The following is a 17,794-nucleotide window of genomic DNA, read 5'->3' on the forward strand; positions in this document are numbered from 1 at the left end:
GACCAGGCTTATGGCACTTTATGATTTCCAATACATGAATAAAACATTATATAGATTGATGACATGTAAAAACCCATAAGAATTGTCTGACAAGCATGTGCGAACTTCATGACGCCAAAGAACATCCTAATATGACGTCACGGGTGTCCCAGTCGTTTAAGGCGCCGCGATTCGATGTGCAGAGTTGCGTCCCTTGGGCACGCCAGAAACCGATGATTATGGGTTCGAATCCCGGTTCGCCAAGATTATGTTTCTAGGTTTGTCAGCACTATACCCGTGCTCGTTGGTTTCACCGAAGTGGTAAACGTCTGAGACCTGCATCACTTCGGACTTTCCTCCCACATTAAGCTGACACGCCGTGATATAACTGGAATACTGTTAAAAGCGGCATTAAACCCAACTCACTCACTCATATCTAACAGACACGGGCTTCAGTGTAGCTTAAACCATAACACCTACATCCGCAAATGTAACATATTTAGGCGCACAACAAAATACAACAGCCCTAGAAACGCATTTGTTGACATCTTGTCTATGATTTATTGTTTGTTTGTTTTTTGTTTAACGCCGCACGCAGCAATATTCCAGCTATATGACGGCGGTCTGCAAATAATCGAGTCTGGACCGGACAATCCAGTGATTGAAAACATGAGCATCGATCCACGCAATTGGGATCGATGACATGCATCAAGCAAGTCAGCGAGCCTGACCACCCGATCCCGTTAGTCGCCTTTTACGACAAGCATAGTCACTTTTTTACGGCAAGCATGGGTTGTTGAAGACCTATTCCACCCCGGAATCTTCACGGGCCTCTTGCCTATGAACACAAAATTAGCTGCAAATTCACAACATCAAATTCTCTTACTGTGTGGTGTCACAAACTAAGGTCAATTTGCACAGGTCAGAGGTAATTATGTAAGAGGTTACATGGGTTTAAGAACAGTGACCTAAAAGGGTCCTCCAACGGTGGAACCCTCAACTCACAAAAGTGTTTTGACAGGCTCCTCAAGTACCCCTTAACTGGAATAAATGACTGTTAATTATTTCAAACAGGTTTTTGGTGGTCCCAGTGAGCTGACAACCGTAGTGTTTGCCGATATTCATTTTCTATACATTGCAAATATTTATTAAAAAGATGTACGACACAACTCTTTAATATATGTCCTTCCTTCCTTAACTTGTGTGGAGGGGGCACGAATGGCCCCGTCGTCTAAGGCGCCGCAATTCGCTGTGGACGCCAGAAACGTATGGTTTTGGGTTCGAATCCGGTTCACCCCAGATTATGTTTCTAGGTTTTCCAGCAGTGTACCCGTGCTCGTGGGTTTCACCGAAGTAGTAAACGCCTGAGACCTGCATCACCTCGGGATTTCCTCAAACATTTAGCTGACACGCCGTGATATGACTGGAATACTGTTAAAAGCGGCGTTAAACCAAACTCACACACTCACCCCATTTGTTGAGGAACCGCCTCATTCCTCAATTTCCAGATTTTGTTATGTTTGACTTACTTTCCAATAATATTTGCCTTCGGGGAGGGTGTGTACGGTATATATGTAGGTAAACGGGCTCGGGTGGTCAGGCTCGCTGTCTTGGTTGATGCATGTCATCGATCCCGATTGCGTGGCTCGATGCTCATTACATGAATCACTGGATTGTCTGGTCCAGACTCGATTATTTGGTGCGGCGTAAAACAACCATTATATTAGCTGGCTCTCAAATAGATGTTTGTTTTGAGAACTGTCAAACATGATATTGTTACAGTGCAAACCATTTAATACTTTCATTTAAAATAGTGCAAACCATTTCAATACTTATTTAACATTTCATTTATCTAAATACCTAACTGGTTCAATATGTTTCCAAGTGCACCGAAATTCTATGCCCTCTGTCTGTTTAATATATTCAGCAAACTCTTATCATAAGCCCCTCCGGGCAGGACCCTTAAACTCCAGCGCTATCTATAAATTTCAATTAACACCTCCTAACGTCGCCGGATCTTACGTCTATACATACACGTGGGACAATGACCTTGCCACACGTTACGTAATACCTCGCTCCACAAAACCCGACTGACATGCTCAGTCAGGAAGACAACCTGGAGAAAGTCTGGAGACAGCCAGAAGATCGACTCGTATAAGTGACAGAACGGTTCTCCCACCCGGGAAGATTGGCCACTCGGTCCCGATGTGCGTTCTGTCACGTTATTATCAACATGTACCTTTTCGACTCATTTCAACCTGCATCAATAAATATGGCTGCTGTCGTCTTAAACTCAATTTTGTACGCAATGGTTATTTACAGACCGCCGTCATACAACTGGAATATTGCCGAGTGCGGCGTTAAACAATAAACCAACCAACCAACTAATAAATATTATTATATTATGAATTTGTAGAATTATTTCTTCTGAGATTTGGAATGGTTTGGAAGTGAATGGGTATAGAGCCAGATGGATCCTGTAGCAAACCTGAAAGATTACTCTATGTTTAAAACCACCAAGCAATCGACGAAAGCCGATGTGGCATTTAAGATGGGAAAGGCCTACTTTTAGTACATATTTTAGAACATTTTTTAACAGAACAAGCTTTATGCTAAATCATCCACCTCTCAAAAGAAACGTTTACACCAGTCACAACCCCAGATGCATTAAAAACTTAAGTTAAAACAACATAATATTTGTGTATTGACTAAATTATATTTCTTGACTTGGCTCAATGTCAATTGGCTTTGTAAACGTAATATTGATCAGAGGCGTGTTAGTTTCCAGATACCGTCACTGTCTACAATTGGTCATATAATATGTACTGACCAAAGTGACTGAAATTCAGGTACACAATGTATATATACATGTTTAAAGACGATCGAAAGACTCTGTCTACAATCTTGGAATATGAGAATATGCAACAGTCTAAAGAACATATTCTACCCTACGATTGTATATGTAACAGCCATACCTCGAGTAAGTAATAACAAAAGTGTTTCAGATAAAACATACATATCGATTTTTTCCATGATCTTAATTAAAGCAGTGTGTACTTAGACAAATATATTTACTTCAACGTTCTAACTGATCCATCGACGTCCAGTAAGTATGGTCCACATGTCTGTGACCTTCTGAAACGGAGCACAGGAACTGGGTTGGCCTCCAACCATGATTGTGTGTGTACTCTTGGTCATCCGTACATTAGTTATTGGACATGGGTGGCCCAGTCGTCTAAGGCGCCGTAATTTGTTGTTGCGTCCCTTGGGCACGCCAGAAACCTATGATTGTGGGTTCGAATCCCGGTTCGCCCCGATTATGTTTCTAGGTTTGTCAGCACCATACCCGTGCTCGTGGGTTTCACCGAAGTGGTAAACGTCTGAGACCTGCATCACTTTGGGCTTTCCTCCCACATTAAGCTGACACGCCGTGATATAACTGGAATACTGTTAAAAGCGGCGTTAAAGCCATCTCACTCACTCACTCACTCGTTAGTGATGAATTAACACATGTTAAGGATAAAGTCGGATTTGTACAATGGACTCAATGTGTTTTTATGATTACTGAAAGTGTTTTGTCATTTTTATTTGGAAAAAAAGATTGCAAAATCAGGTGATTACGAACTAGGACTTAACACTACTTTCTAAAATCCTATTCATTATTTATCATCATGGGCACGGATGATCTAGAGGATTAATTGCGGCAGAATCCGCTAATTGCGCACATATGCTCGATCCTAGATACACCCCTTGTATGATCAGTACCCTCCCCGATCTGTGGTAAACGTCTAAAGTTTGTACATGTATCGCTATTATTATAAAGAGGGGGCACGAGTGGCCCAGTCTTCTTAGGCGCCGCGATTCGCTGTCCAGGGTTGCGTCAGAAGACTATGATTGTGGGTTCGAATCCCGGTTCGCCCCGATTATGTTTCTAGGTTTGTCAGCACAATACCCGTGCTCATGGGTTTCACGGAAATGGTAAACGTCAGAGACCTGCATCACTTCGGGCTTTCCTCCCGCATTAAGCTGACACGCCGTGATATAACTGGAATACTGTTAAAAGCGGCGTTAAAGCCATCTCACTCACTCACTCACTCGTTAGTGATGAATTAACACATGTTAAGGATAAAGTCGGATTTGTACAATGGACTCAATGTGTTTTTATGATTACTGAAAGTGTTTTGTCATTTTTATTTGGACAAAAAGATTGCAAAATCAGGTGATTAAGAACTAGGACTTAACACTACTTTCTAAAATCCTATTCATTATTTATCATCATGGGCACGGATGATCTAGAGGATTAATTGCGGCAGAATCCGCTAATTGCGCCCATATGCTCGATCCTAGATACACCCCTTGTATGATCAGTACCCTCCCCGATCTGTGGTAAACGTCTAAAGTTTGTACATGTATCGCTATTATTATAAAGAGGGGGCACGGGTGGCCCAGTCTTCTTAGGCGCCGCGATTCGCTGTCCATGGTTGCGTCAGAAGACTATGATTGTGGGTTCGAATCCCGGTTCGCCCCGATTATGTTTCTAGGTTTGTCAGCACAATACCCGTGCTCATGGGTTTCACGGAAATGGTAAACGTCAGAGACCTGCATCACTTCGGGCTTTCCTCCCGCATTAAGCTGACACGCCGTGATATAACTGGAATACTGTTAAAAGCGGCGTTAAACCCAACTCACTCACTCACTCACTCATTTTGTTACACAGAAATAAAACGTATCATAGTTGAATATTAATGGTCAGTTAAGTGGCATATGACTATGTGTAAGCAGGATAGTATGAAACTCCTTTTGGTGTCGAAAACCAAAGTACATTATAAGACTCCAGAACATCCATTCACATTAATTCAACAATATATTATTGTATTTGCAGTGTTTGAAGTTCGTTTCAAGTTCGAATATAAATGTTTAATCATATCACCCTGTGGTTTTCTGTCGAATTTCACGTTGGGAAATATGTGGGTTAACAGAACGTATTTACATATTCATCTGTGTTCTTTCAAATTGGAAAAGCTTTTGTTCCGTTAAGGTCAAGTATTCATTGTTTTTCGCAGTTTCCATAGCCTAACATATTTCAAGACGCCTAACATGCCTACCTTATCAAAACACAAACATAATGGCGTTTCTGGAAAACTTTTATTGAAATGTTTAGGAAAACAGAATGCTGGTTCAGTTATCTGATAATGGAACCGTGGCTTTGTGAACGGCATGCGGCTATGTTGGCGTCGGGGATGACGATGATCCAAAGGAGTTTCCAGGTGCTGTCGTCGTTCCTGTTCCCAAAGCTTTTGGCATCATATGTGGTATTTGGTTCTTGACAAAATTCAATGTTTTGCCATTGAGCTGTACCTTTCTGATAACAATATATCAAAACTGTCTGCATATTATACATTGATTAATTATTCATCCAAAGTATTTGTCTCATATGTCTATTGAGTGAGTGAGTGAGTTAATATTTAAAGTCACATCGGCAGTAGTTCAGCCATATCGTGACTTGAACAAGTTATGCATTTATATTATATATTGAAAGCTGTCATCGAAGGACAGTACATCAACCAGCAATATATCACAGATTATAGTTTTAGAACTAAGCCTAGATTACAAAATAAATGCTACCGGTCGTTTGAAGCCAGAAGGCAGAGGTATTCCCGGGAAAGAAGCCTACCCTCGCAGTTGGTCACTAGAGCTGAAACTTCTCTCGCAGAATGTTTTGGAATAAGGCGAATGGAGCAGAGTAAGCTTAGGGATTATCGGCTGTTGTGTGAAACCAATGCTTCAGAAAGATTGACGTCCTGTCTCTATGAACAAACCTACAGATTACGGATTGAACGTCAAAAGTGTCTGTCAGGTTTCTTAATGCTTAATTACTTTTGCTGGAGAGTTTGTTTCTTGTACAAGCGCTATAAAACATGTTAACATACAAGTATATGAATGTAGAAGCTAGGGTTCACTTCAGTTTTTCATTATTTAGCAGGCCCCTCATACTGAAAAACAGCATAACTACAATTGAGTACGGTGGTTTATATCTATTAAGCATATTATTTATTATTCAACCCGACCTATCCCGTCGATGAAATTTAGGACTGTGAAGTTGACGTGAAACCTAAAACTTGATGATGATGATAATATATGCATGTTCATGCAACAAGCGCTGCGTGTGAAGATATATCGAATACGTTTGACACATTAACCTATTTCAACACCTTTTTTAACGTTAAAATTAGATACATTTAAACGTAAGTAGCATATAACCGTTGAAATTAAAACGTCTTCAAGAAGATGTATATAAGGGTATTACGTATTTCGTTATGACAAAATAGTTCTCTTGATATTTAATACTGGACATTTCCCCACACCCCACTTTTTGTTTGTTTATGGTAAAAGTTAATAACAGGTGGTTTGGTGGGGAAATAGAGGTAATTTTTCAGAGGGTGTTATTCTGGACACTTTCCACTATATACTTGAGGATATTGGAAATGAATATAGACTGTCATGTTGTCTGACTACAGATAGGATTTGTTATCTTAACAATCACTAGGGATTTCACATTAGAGGTGATTTTTACAATTACGCAAATGATTGGTTGGTTGGTGTGTTTTTTTACACCACACTCAGCAATATTCCAGCTATATGACGGTGATCTGTAAATAATCGAGTCTGGACCAGACAATCCAGTGATTAACATCATGAGCATCGATACACGCAATTGGGATCGATGACATGCATCAACCAAGTCAGCGAGCCTGACCACCCGATCCCGTTAGTCGCCTTTAAGGACAAGCAATGTCGACTTTTACGGCAAGCATGAGTTGCTGAAGTCCTATTCTACCCCGGATCTTAACGGGTCTTGCCCAAATGATCCTGCTGAGTATTGGTGCTTAGTGATGTCAAATGGAACATTTTATTATTAGAGAAAATTGGTAGTGAAAACTTAATACCATCTATACAAGATATCTTCAGGACTTTTAGCCCTTTCCTTCTCTGTGTGTAATTCTGATGGAAAGAAGTCACTCAACCAGTTCATGCATTCCATGGTACAAAAAGATCAGACTTGGTCAGAATCCGTGTTAATCTGCGACAACTTCCCACTGGTCACATGGTAGTAAACTTGGGAAGTGGTGATGATTTTTTATATTCATATTATTATAATCTGTCAAACTTATCATAAATGTGTGTGTTTTAAATCATACAATTCATAGGGAATGTTCCCTACACCAGTCAATATCATAATGAATGAACATTAGTTTATTGTATGGATTATATAAAGTTCTCACTTAGTATATGTTTTACATGCATGACAGATGGGATTAAGGGAGAAAGGAAATATTTTCCTGAACGTTTCCAATAACTAGTGGAGGAAATTGGAAATGGCTGAACCTGTAGATAGCGTCAAATCCGTGATGGATTTGACAGATCTCGCAAGGTAACATTCAACAGGCTCATTACCTTCGGATCATGTTAACATTTTTTCTTAACAGTTTAGAAAAAGAGAAGATATTTGAAGTGAACTAGATTGGAAAATGAGAGAAGAAATTTATTATCAATGTTTTTTTCATAAAAAATCTCTGTTCAGCAAACAACAGTTGTTATTTTAGTACTTGCACGAGGAATCCCAAATCTTCTCTTTCTCTGTTATGATATACATGTATAATGTCTAAGTGAAAGCAAAAAAAAACCATTAACGTGCAACAAAGCATTTTCCATGGTCTTGTTTTTTTGCTATTTTGCTATACATGTGTTCAGATTGATTGAAATATATACAATATCAACTATAATTTCCTACCGTGTGTGAATGCGTGTAATACTTGCATATTGGCTCCCCAGTTCTCATAATGCTTCATATGAAAGCAAAATTGTGTGTTTTATTAACATAATCTCTTATGTCGGTGACTGATTTCACACCGCATGTCTTGGTGTTATACAGCCAGTGTCCCAACTCTCGTGTATCTACATTTATGTTTCGCCCTCGCGATCTAACGTTATAACATTTCAGGTCATAGACATCCTCTTATACATAGCAGATGCGTTCTGGACATATTACCTTTTGGCTTCATAGTCTGTACTGTCTTACATATGTCTTTGCACAACTATCACAAAACCATTCGACACTGACACCGCATCAAACCCCGCGGTAGACTGGACACAGTTATGTGCTCACCGATTAGATAACCCCTACCGACAGGTGGGGGATTTTCGTTCAACGCGAAACGGACAACCCTGTCTGTTGCCTAATAAATGCTGGGCGGCGCCTTTGATCTTGCCTCTAACCATGCATGAAGTAGGAGTAATGATGAGAATGGCCTGGAAATAAACAAGATTCTTTCTTGTTGAATATCAAGGTACCAATTCATCTGTCACGGTATTTTCTTATGTATATGTGCCCAGTGTATCCACAATTAACTAGAATGTTTCATATCTACAAAAATGTATATGCTTCAGGTGGTTTATCAACACATGTATAATGCTTTTTCACGCTTGGTGTGCCAGACTGAAATTGAACATTATGATAGCGTCAGCAGGGTTAAAAGAGGTCATAAGAGTGAGTTAAGATTTAACGTCACATCGGCAGTATTTCAGCCACATCGTGACGAGAAGTATAATAATAATACATATATTTAGAGTAAAGAAAAAGCTGTCAACTATGGATAGTACAAAAACTAGAATATCACAGGAGACTATTTATAACTAGTTGAGAATATATAAAAGTCATAAGTATTATTGAACATCACAAGATAAAAATGGGCTAGAGATCGTCAGTAACTAAAGGGATATCACCATACTAGGGTCCATGTGGAGTGGTCATAAGACGTGGCATATGAGTGAGTGAGTGAGTTGGGTTTAACGCCGCTTTTAACTGTATTCCAGTTATATCACGGCGTGTCAGCTTAATGTGGGAGGAAAGCCCGAAGTGATGCAGGTCTTAGACGTTTACCACTTCGGTGAAACCCACGAGCACGGTTATGGTGCTGACCAACCTAGAAACATAATTGGGGCGAACCGGGATTCGAACCCACAATCATAGGTTTCTGGCGTGCCCAAGGGACGCAACTCTGCACAGCGATTCGCGGCGCCTTAGGCGACTTGGCCACCCGTGCCCCCCGTGTCCCCCGTGCCCCCCGTGCCCCCCGTGGCATATGAAGATCATACATAAATCAGTAAGTAAGTTACGTAGGCAGCAGGCTAGATTATTTACAGCAATACAGTTCAAATATTGTGTTCAATAAAAGAAAACGTTGATTTTTAACACACTTATATTTGTACGATTAAACAAACTGTGGACTTGGAAGACATTTTCGCTTATTAGAATAACATCAAGGTAAAACATCACATCTGTCAAACATAAGAACGTAATAAGGGCGGCCAGTTTAAACATGTCAAAAGTGATTGACCCTACAATATAGGGTCATTTACTCCAACGTTCTAACTGTCAATCGTCTTAACAGGACCATAACGTTTGTTATATATCGACTGCCTGTCTCTATGTCATACATTGTTGCAATCTTGACTGATTTGTTTACACAATAAAAATTCTAATTTATCATGCACTACTGAGGCAGTCAAACACCTGTATAAGAAATATAAAAGCAGCCATGTTACATGTAGTCCCAAAAGCTGGCAATAATTTCGCCGCAATATAACTGAAACAAATGCTGATGTGAAGTGACATATACCCACAGACAATACATTTTTCCAGAGAGTGTAGCACAATTTTATCAAAGTTTTATTTACAATTTAAAAAACTATAATAATATGAATATTAAACTTCATCTTCACTTTTCAAGTTTACTATAATGTCACCTGTTGGGAGATGTCACAGATAAACAAGTATTCTAACTAAGTTTGATCGTCACAGGTTTATCCCTAATTTGCCAGCACAATGCAGAGGATTAACAGTTACTGTGAGTGAGCATGGTTTTACGCCGCTTTTAGCAGTTACTGTGTTTATACAAGCACAGAAGTCATGCCAAAAACACTCACAGTAGTTAGTGAGAACATTCAACTGAGGATTTTACAAGTATCTATCACAACCTTTGAAAGCTAACATGTGAATTAACTCAGTTCACTGAAAGTTAAATAATTAAGGCACTTGCAGTGACCAGTTAACAAGTAATTAGTGAGATAGTATATAAATACTGGGAACACCAAACAACTTCATTGTAAATAGACAAATGCACCTGTGAATGGTCAAGGTTTTAAATACCGAGTGAAACAAAGACGAGGTGCCAGCCTACACTGGAAATGCTGTATGCTGCATGTCCAGCCTCCATCAACACCACTCGTGATCTTTTCGCGATTCCGCGCTTTGCGCATAACCTTTGTCATGAGTTGATTGAGTGACTTCCTCCCATCAACGTGACAAGATTACTCACAGAGAAAGAAAGGACTGAAATCATAAAGATATCCTATCCAAATGGTATACGTACTCACAACCAATTTCCTCTAATAGTAAACTATCACCTTTGGTATCCCAAACAATATTCACCATGGTCAATGGGCAAATGTAAAAATCACAAACCCTAACGAGATTCTGTCTGCATGGTCACACCCGGTCATTGTGAAGATCTAAAATTCTATCAACAGTGAGACAACATGGCTGTTCATATTCCTTTCCAATATCCTCTTAGAATTAGTGATAAATGTTAAGTCCCACACTAAACATTCTCTTAATAATTCTTACAAAATACCAAACAGAAAGTGGGGTGTGGGAAAATGGGACATATTCCTACGTGAAATAATAAGACATAAGTAGTGATGACTGTTCTATCATAATTGTACTAAATCTAAAGCATACATTTGGCGAACGAAAAACATAATATTTATAGTCACCCTCAATGACTCACGTGGGCAAAACCTAAAACGAATATGTCCGCAATCCACAAACAATCACTTCACTAATGGCGAGCATTAACCAACCCACGACAACCGTGTCAACTCGGGGATTCCCCAAGCAATAAACTCACTACTGTTCTACTGTCGGGTAGCCACAATGGCCAGACTGGACCCTTGTGGAATGGTTCATGCAATAAAAGTCCAGCAACGGAACACTAATTAAGACGGGCCGAACTTGTGTTCATGGTCTGGTGAACACAGGTCAATGGCGGCTCGTTAACTCAAGATTCACATCTCACTGTTTTGATTTATCTCACTATTCATTTGATATATTTTCCAACTTCCACTGAAACCCGGTCCCGTGTTACACGCAAGGCACATGCATGTGCAACGAGTGACTCACGCGTGCTCAACGGGTTGCACACGCGCTGCACACCCGTTGCACACCCGTGTCACATGCGTGTTACACGCGTTCTCAACGCGTGTTAGGGGATGAACTTTTAGGCAGTAGTTTATTCCAGTAATATCACGTCGTTTCAGCTTAATGGCAAGCCCGAAGTGATGAAGGTCTTAGACGTTTACCACTTTTATGAAACCCACGAGCACGATATGGTGTTGACAGACCTATAACATAATCGGGGCGAACCGGGATTCGAACCAACACTCATATGTGGCGTGCCCGTGCGCCTTAGACGACTCGACAACCCGTGCCCCGTGACAAAAGGTACAAATGCAATAAACAGATACACACAAGCCCCATTTCTGGACAAATAGTCTGAGCATGATCTATATATTCTTTGGAATTCATCCAGGTTGCAAAATAGACGTGTCTGGCATGGGTTTCCTTATCTGTTGTCAAGGCTTGGCAGCACCTGCTGTCTTCCAGCACCTCAGCCAGATATAAGAGCTAATATACTTCTACATGAAGAAACAGTCAGCATGTTCCAGGATAGGATCGTCTTGTGTTTATTTGGATTGGCATGGATACAGCCATTCACTGTGTCCCTGCACACAGAACATATCAGGGTAAAAACTGACCATGTGTTACAGGTAATTGATAACAAGTTTGTTGGCGTCACCATCGACAGCAGTCAACTGAAGTACAATCTGAAGTATCACAACGTCAGGTACATATACCATATGTAGAAATATGTCTGATCGGTATGTTATCTAAATTATGTTTATTGGTTCACGGGTTTGTGCTCAAATCCTTGTAGGTAGGCGGGAAAAAAATAAATATAGAAATTCAATACATATTTTGGAGGGTCCGTAACCCAGTTTTAAAATCAATTCACCTTCGTCTCACTGATTTACTTTTTGTCTAGGTTTATCCCTGAAACCTGAATGATTATACTGCAAATTGTATTTAATTACCACGTTCACTTTTATTGAAGACTCGATTGTTTATGGGTTGTGAAAATATATCATCAATATCAGTGAGTGTGGTGTTGAGTATACATTCGCCCACTTACTCACCATGGACTTTTATGGATCAATCGTCAAAGGCGCCGCTATTTCCCTGTGCAGAGTTGTGTCACCTACGTGTGTCTGAAACATATCGTTGTGGGTTCGATTCCTAGCTTCGCCCTGATAATGTTTGGCGTGTTAACATCATACACGTACTCGTTGCTTTCACCAAAGTGACATGACATCACACTGACACACCGTGATATAACCGTAATACAAGCTGATTTTACTGTATAACTGCAAGAGGTTGAACTGATGTTGCACTTTCCTGCAGAACACATGACATATACCTTTGCAAGTGCTAAAAATGCCTATTCTTGTTAACATTAATATTAACATTTTACAACACAACATAAAAGCAGGCTATAGATCACCAACAACTGAAGGTAGATCACCACGCCAGGGTCCATGGATGTTGTATGATTATTGCTAAAAGCGGCGTAAAATCCAACTCACCCAGGGACTTCAAACTGACTTTTAGTATATACTATCAAAACCTTAGAAAGCTTGTCTGTTTTAACAGCTCTCACAAACTTGTGACTCTTGGAAAAGCTTTAGCACCTGGATATCTGAGAGTCGGAGGCACATATCAGGACCTAATGGTGTTTGACCCGACTCACAACATAGCTACTGGGAAGCAGTTTCAACTCCAAGGTGACAGCTGAATAAGATTGTTATGTCTTCCAAGAAAAGAAATAATTAAAAAGACTTCCAATCTACTTCCAAACTCTACTACAGAGGTTATAACGGCTATTCCGAGCTACTAAATACAAACGAATCCATATCTAACAACATTTGGAAATACCGGTTTGGAACGAAATATTCTCGTTAATGTGGAAGCCAAATCTTCCGAGCATTACTTTTGAAGATGCTCATATGTGAAGAAAGGAACATTTTTGTTCCCCTAAAATCGCTAATCTGGACTTTGCTTAACGGGAAACAGTACCGGGTGATACGGTTTGCCACTGTATGTAATAACCTTGTGATTGACGAATTATTCCATTCGTCACGATTCAGGATACAGACACGTGCAAGTGAGGTTTGACTCATTATCAAAATATATACAACTGAAACAATATGTTGTTTGAATGTAGCCAAATCCGATTTAGAAACTCCTATTTTCAGCAAACACCTGGGATGAGTTCAACAAGTTTGTTCACAAGACCGGACTGAAACTGGTGATTGGTCTCAACCTAATGCTCCGCGATGGAAGAAAGTGGGACCCATCAAATGCTAAGAAGTTGCTCAAATATTCCTCTGACAAAGGGTATCATTTTGCAGGGATTGAACTAGGAAATGGTAGGTATGAAGCCATGTATAAGTCACATCTATCACACATAAATAATATCCAAGTACGGAATCCGATCAGAAGGGGTCCCCAACAACCTGTACGTGTATGAGAAGACTAAATGTGGTCAGACCCAACGACCAGGCCATCGGATGTTGCACATTGTATTAATGATTTGTTTGTCTGGTTCGATTATTGTGTAGAATTGTGAGTCGTTAAACAATAGGCAAACGCGATATATAAATACAGGGTTATCTGCTTCTTACTTTGACATTAAATGCAACAGGGTAGTGTCAGTGATAAGAAATGAAGGACGACATTAATATGCTCCGTATATGTATTCACTTCGCGTTAAATGAAACTGCGGCATGGTATCTCAGTGAGCTAGCACTATAAATCGGCTTCAGTCCGGACTAGTACAAGCAGCGACACAAACACACACACGTACATGCACGTCGTTATATAAGTGCAATAATCTTGGACGCGACGTTAAACCCCATTTCACCTCACTTCGTGTTAAATGGGCCATAATTGATATACTTTTGTATATAGATAGTTTTTTTCTGTCATGCTTGATGTTTTTATTATCGTCGTACGTATTTTTCATGGAGAACCGAACTGGTATTTCCGAAATTGGAAAACTACTATCAGTGATGTTCAGATTGGAAGCGACTACAAGGAGTTGAAACAAGTTCTCCACGGAACGACCTATAAGGACAGCCTCATCCTTGGACCTGACATAGCCGGTTATAAAGACACGTTTATTAATAAGTATGTACATATTACACATTGCATCCCCTAAACAAGGGAATAAGCTTCATTGTGGTTACAGACCAAGTGGGGCAGTCGGGTAGCCAAGCGGTTAAAGCGTTCGCTCATCACGCCGAAGACCCGGGTTCGATTCCCAACATGGGTACAATGTGTGAAGCCCATTTCTGGTCTCCTCCGCAGTGATATTGCCTGAATATTGCTAAAAGCGGCGTAAAACCATACACACTCACTCACTACAGACCGAGCGTTAGGTTGTATTTTTTCAGTTTTAGCCATATTTTTGCAAAGCGTGCACTGTTATTCTCACGCTATATGTCAGAACCTAAACGAATAATTGATTCAATAGCGCACAAGGGAGAACGGTCGACCAAGTTGTCTAAGGCGTTGCAAACCGCTATGCAGAGTTGTGTCCCTTAGGTTTGTCAGCACCTTGCCCGTGCTTGTGGGTTTCACCAAAGCAGTAAACCTCTGCGACCTGCATCACTTCCGGTTTTCCTCTCACATCAAGCCGTCACACCGTGAACAACTCAATAGCTTAACAGCTAATATTACCTGATATGAGATAGCTACGCCATAAATCGCAAAGAACAATGAAGAACAAAGCGTGGTTTATTTCACGATAGAACCTTGTTCTATCATGACTTTATTTTTTGGAGATTCGAATATTCGGATCTCATGATTTATTCTCCCTACAGTGTTATATTGTAGGATAAACAACTCCCATTGGTCGTTTATTTCTAAAAGAGTTACTATCTGTCCAATGTGTATTTCAGCTTCCTGTCCCATGGGGGAGCCAGTGTCATAGACGTCTTGACCATTCATCAGTGAGTATACTTCCTTCCGGGTGAAGTATCAGGGACTAGGCTACAATGACGTTTTAATGGTCACCGAACAAAGTCAACACATTGCAGATAATAACACATATATGCCGAAGTGATAGGTAGAAGTGGAAATAGGATAGTAAATGCTAAAAACTGATAGTTACCTAGATTTCTATATGGATGGATTATGGATTAAATAGATGACTAACCTCTGTGTAGAACTTCTATACCAACAAGAACAGAAATGTATTAATGAAACAATAATGAGAGCTGAAAACATATAAAGGAATATTTATATAATAGCTGATTGTTGTTAATACAGTAAAACGGTTTAGCGAAAACATCATCTTTCTAGTTTGAGTTCCACTCCACATAAATTACTTTCATTTCATTTTCAATTTCAAATGAGTGGAACAAAAACTGAAAGGAACATTTGGTATAGCTGGATGTCATATCTTTTTTTATACGCGTGGTTAAAAAATTCCGTACGAATTAGCTTACATTTTTCAGGTATTACTTTAATGGACAAACCGCCAAGCTGGAAGACTTTTCGAAGTATTCTATAATGGATACTCTTGTACATGAAATACACACAGTGATGAATACGACCCGAAGCCATCATGGTCTGGTGGCGTGGTTAGGAGAGACATCGTCCGGCTATGGGTCTGGCACTCCTGGCATAGGTGATAGATATATAGCCGGAAATCTGTGAGTATTTCTACGTTTAAGTTAACTAAATCAACTTGCTTTAAAAGTTTCTGACTTCTTAAATGAACAGCAATCAAAGATTTAATACAGCATACGAATGTCAGCTGGAGCATCTCGAGTTGGTGAAGCTTACGTTGATGTAGATGCATATTGCCTATACTTGTCAAATTGTGACGATTGATTGTTTATGATCCGTTGAAACTCAATATAACGAGAATCAAATGTAAATCGTGCAGAAGTTCAAGTTTACATGGATATGATATAGCGTTAATAATATCCATGAGGACTGTGTAACACAAATATTTTTCACTTGGTTTTCCCTGTTACATAAACGGCGCATTAAGAAAGGTTGGTTGGTTGGTTTGATGTTTAACTCCGCACTCAGCAATATTCCAGCTATTTAACGGCGGTCTGTAAATAATCGAGTCTGGACAATCAAGTGATTGACGTCATGAACATCGATCCACGCAAATGACCTGCATCAACCAAGTCAGCGAGCCTGACCACCCGATCCCGTTAGTCGCCTTTTTTGACAAGCGTAGTCGCCTTTTACGGCAAGCATGGGTTGCTGAAGACCTATTTTTCCCCTGGATCGTCACGGGTAGCATTAAGAAAGGATCACTGTGTGTGCATGTAATATAATAGTGTTGATTGTTATATCTTTATTCCAGGTGGCTTGACAAACTAGGTGTATCAGCAAAATATGGCCTAAAAGGGGTCCTGCGCCAGTCACTCTTTGGAGGGCACTATTCACTTCTTGACAACAACAGCGACCCTAATCCTGTGCGTTACACTATAACAATGTCACCAGTACCTCCTGCCTGTTAAGTCTGGCTGCAATGGGCTTTGGGTGACCAGTCTCATTAACTTGTCTTATTATGCATCATCCTATTTAGACTATCACGCCATCAACCACTGATTTGCACGTCCAGACACGTTTTCAGCTGACAATGGCACAATGCAACACACATGAATGCCAATATTGCCTTTCGTATATGGACACACACCATTATGCCTTTTGGCAGGACTACTGTACCTACTGTGTGTAAAGGCCGACTGCAATGGGTATTGGGTGTGCAGGCTCTTTGACTTGCATCATCCTATCACAGCATCAACTGCTGGTTTACATGTAAAGACACATTTTACAGCTTAAATGACAACATTGCCTCTCTTATAGTGACGCACACCATTATGCCTTTTGACAGGACTACTGGTTGACGCTTCTTTACAAGAGACTTGTTGGCAACAAGGTATTTGATGTTCCATCTTCATCTAACAACCTCCGACTGTATGCCCACTGTACGAAGCTGAACAAGTGAGTGGTTTAGTCACACGTTATTCATAATCTTTTTAAAGAGTGTGCTAATAAAACCTTTTACTTTACGTATATACAAACCTTTACAACTTGCAAACAATGTACGGAATATGACTTGGCCAACCATGACGTCACATCAGAAATCACTAATAATCAACATTATAGCAAATATTGAATTAGAAACTAAACCACATGTGTTTGGGGAATAGAAAGAAGTACGTTCACTGTGAACATACTTGGTTAGTTGGCCTCTCGAAAAAGTGGAAAAGCAACACGTTTAATTATAATAAATATACTATTCGGTTTTGAAGAAAGAAATAATGATACTGTCAATAACATTTTCATACTCTCGTACTATCGTATCTCATACCATTCCAAAATATTCAAATTAAACTTTAGAGTTCTGGTCATCTATGTCATTTCATCTAATTGTGTGAATGTTCCACAAGCAATAAATAACACAATAACAAACAAGTATAACATTATAACCATGTCAATACCACCCAAACATTGAAATAAAAAAAGTTTAGACCTAAGCACAATACTGTTAAGTTATTATACGGAACAGTAGAAAGGTGTAAATGATTCTGCGAGCTGAATGTTCTT

The 17,794-nt window shown here is 39.8% G+C and overlaps 1 protein-coding gene across 3 annotated transcripts in view; it reads left to right on the top strand.

Moving 5' to 3' along the window:
• Positions 1–11,750: 11,750 nt before the first annotated feature.
• LOC124125351 (heparanase-like) overlaps positions 11,751–17,794 on the top strand; it is a 94,445-nt gene continuing 88,401 nt past the window's right edge. Inside the window, exons 1-5 of one of the 3 annotated variants that reach the window (XM_048394581.1) lie at positions 11,751–11,945; positions 12,809–12,939; positions 13,411–13,584; positions 14,185–14,344; positions 15,118–15,168. In XM_048394581.1, coding sequence (XP_048250538.1) covers positions 11,758–11,945; positions 12,809–12,939; positions 13,411–13,584; positions 14,185–14,344; positions 15,118–15,168 — 704 coding nt within the window. In that variant the 5' untranslated portion in view covers positions 11,751–11,757. The remainder of the gene's footprint in view (positions 11,946–12,808; positions 12,940–13,410; positions 13,585–14,184; positions 14,345–15,117; positions 15,169–17,794) is intronic. The other 2 variants (XM_048394584.1, XM_048394582.1) reach the window with 2 other exon arrangements.

This window comes from Haliotis rufescens, unplaced genomic scaffold, assembly GCF_023055435.1.
Source record: "Haliotis rufescens isolate VD_foot unplaced genomic scaffold, xgHalRufe1.0.p SCAF_13, whole genome shotgun sequence".
NCBI classification, from domain to species: domain Eukaryota; kingdom Metazoa; phylum Mollusca; class Gastropoda; order Lepetellida; family Haliotidae; genus Haliotis; species Haliotis rufescens.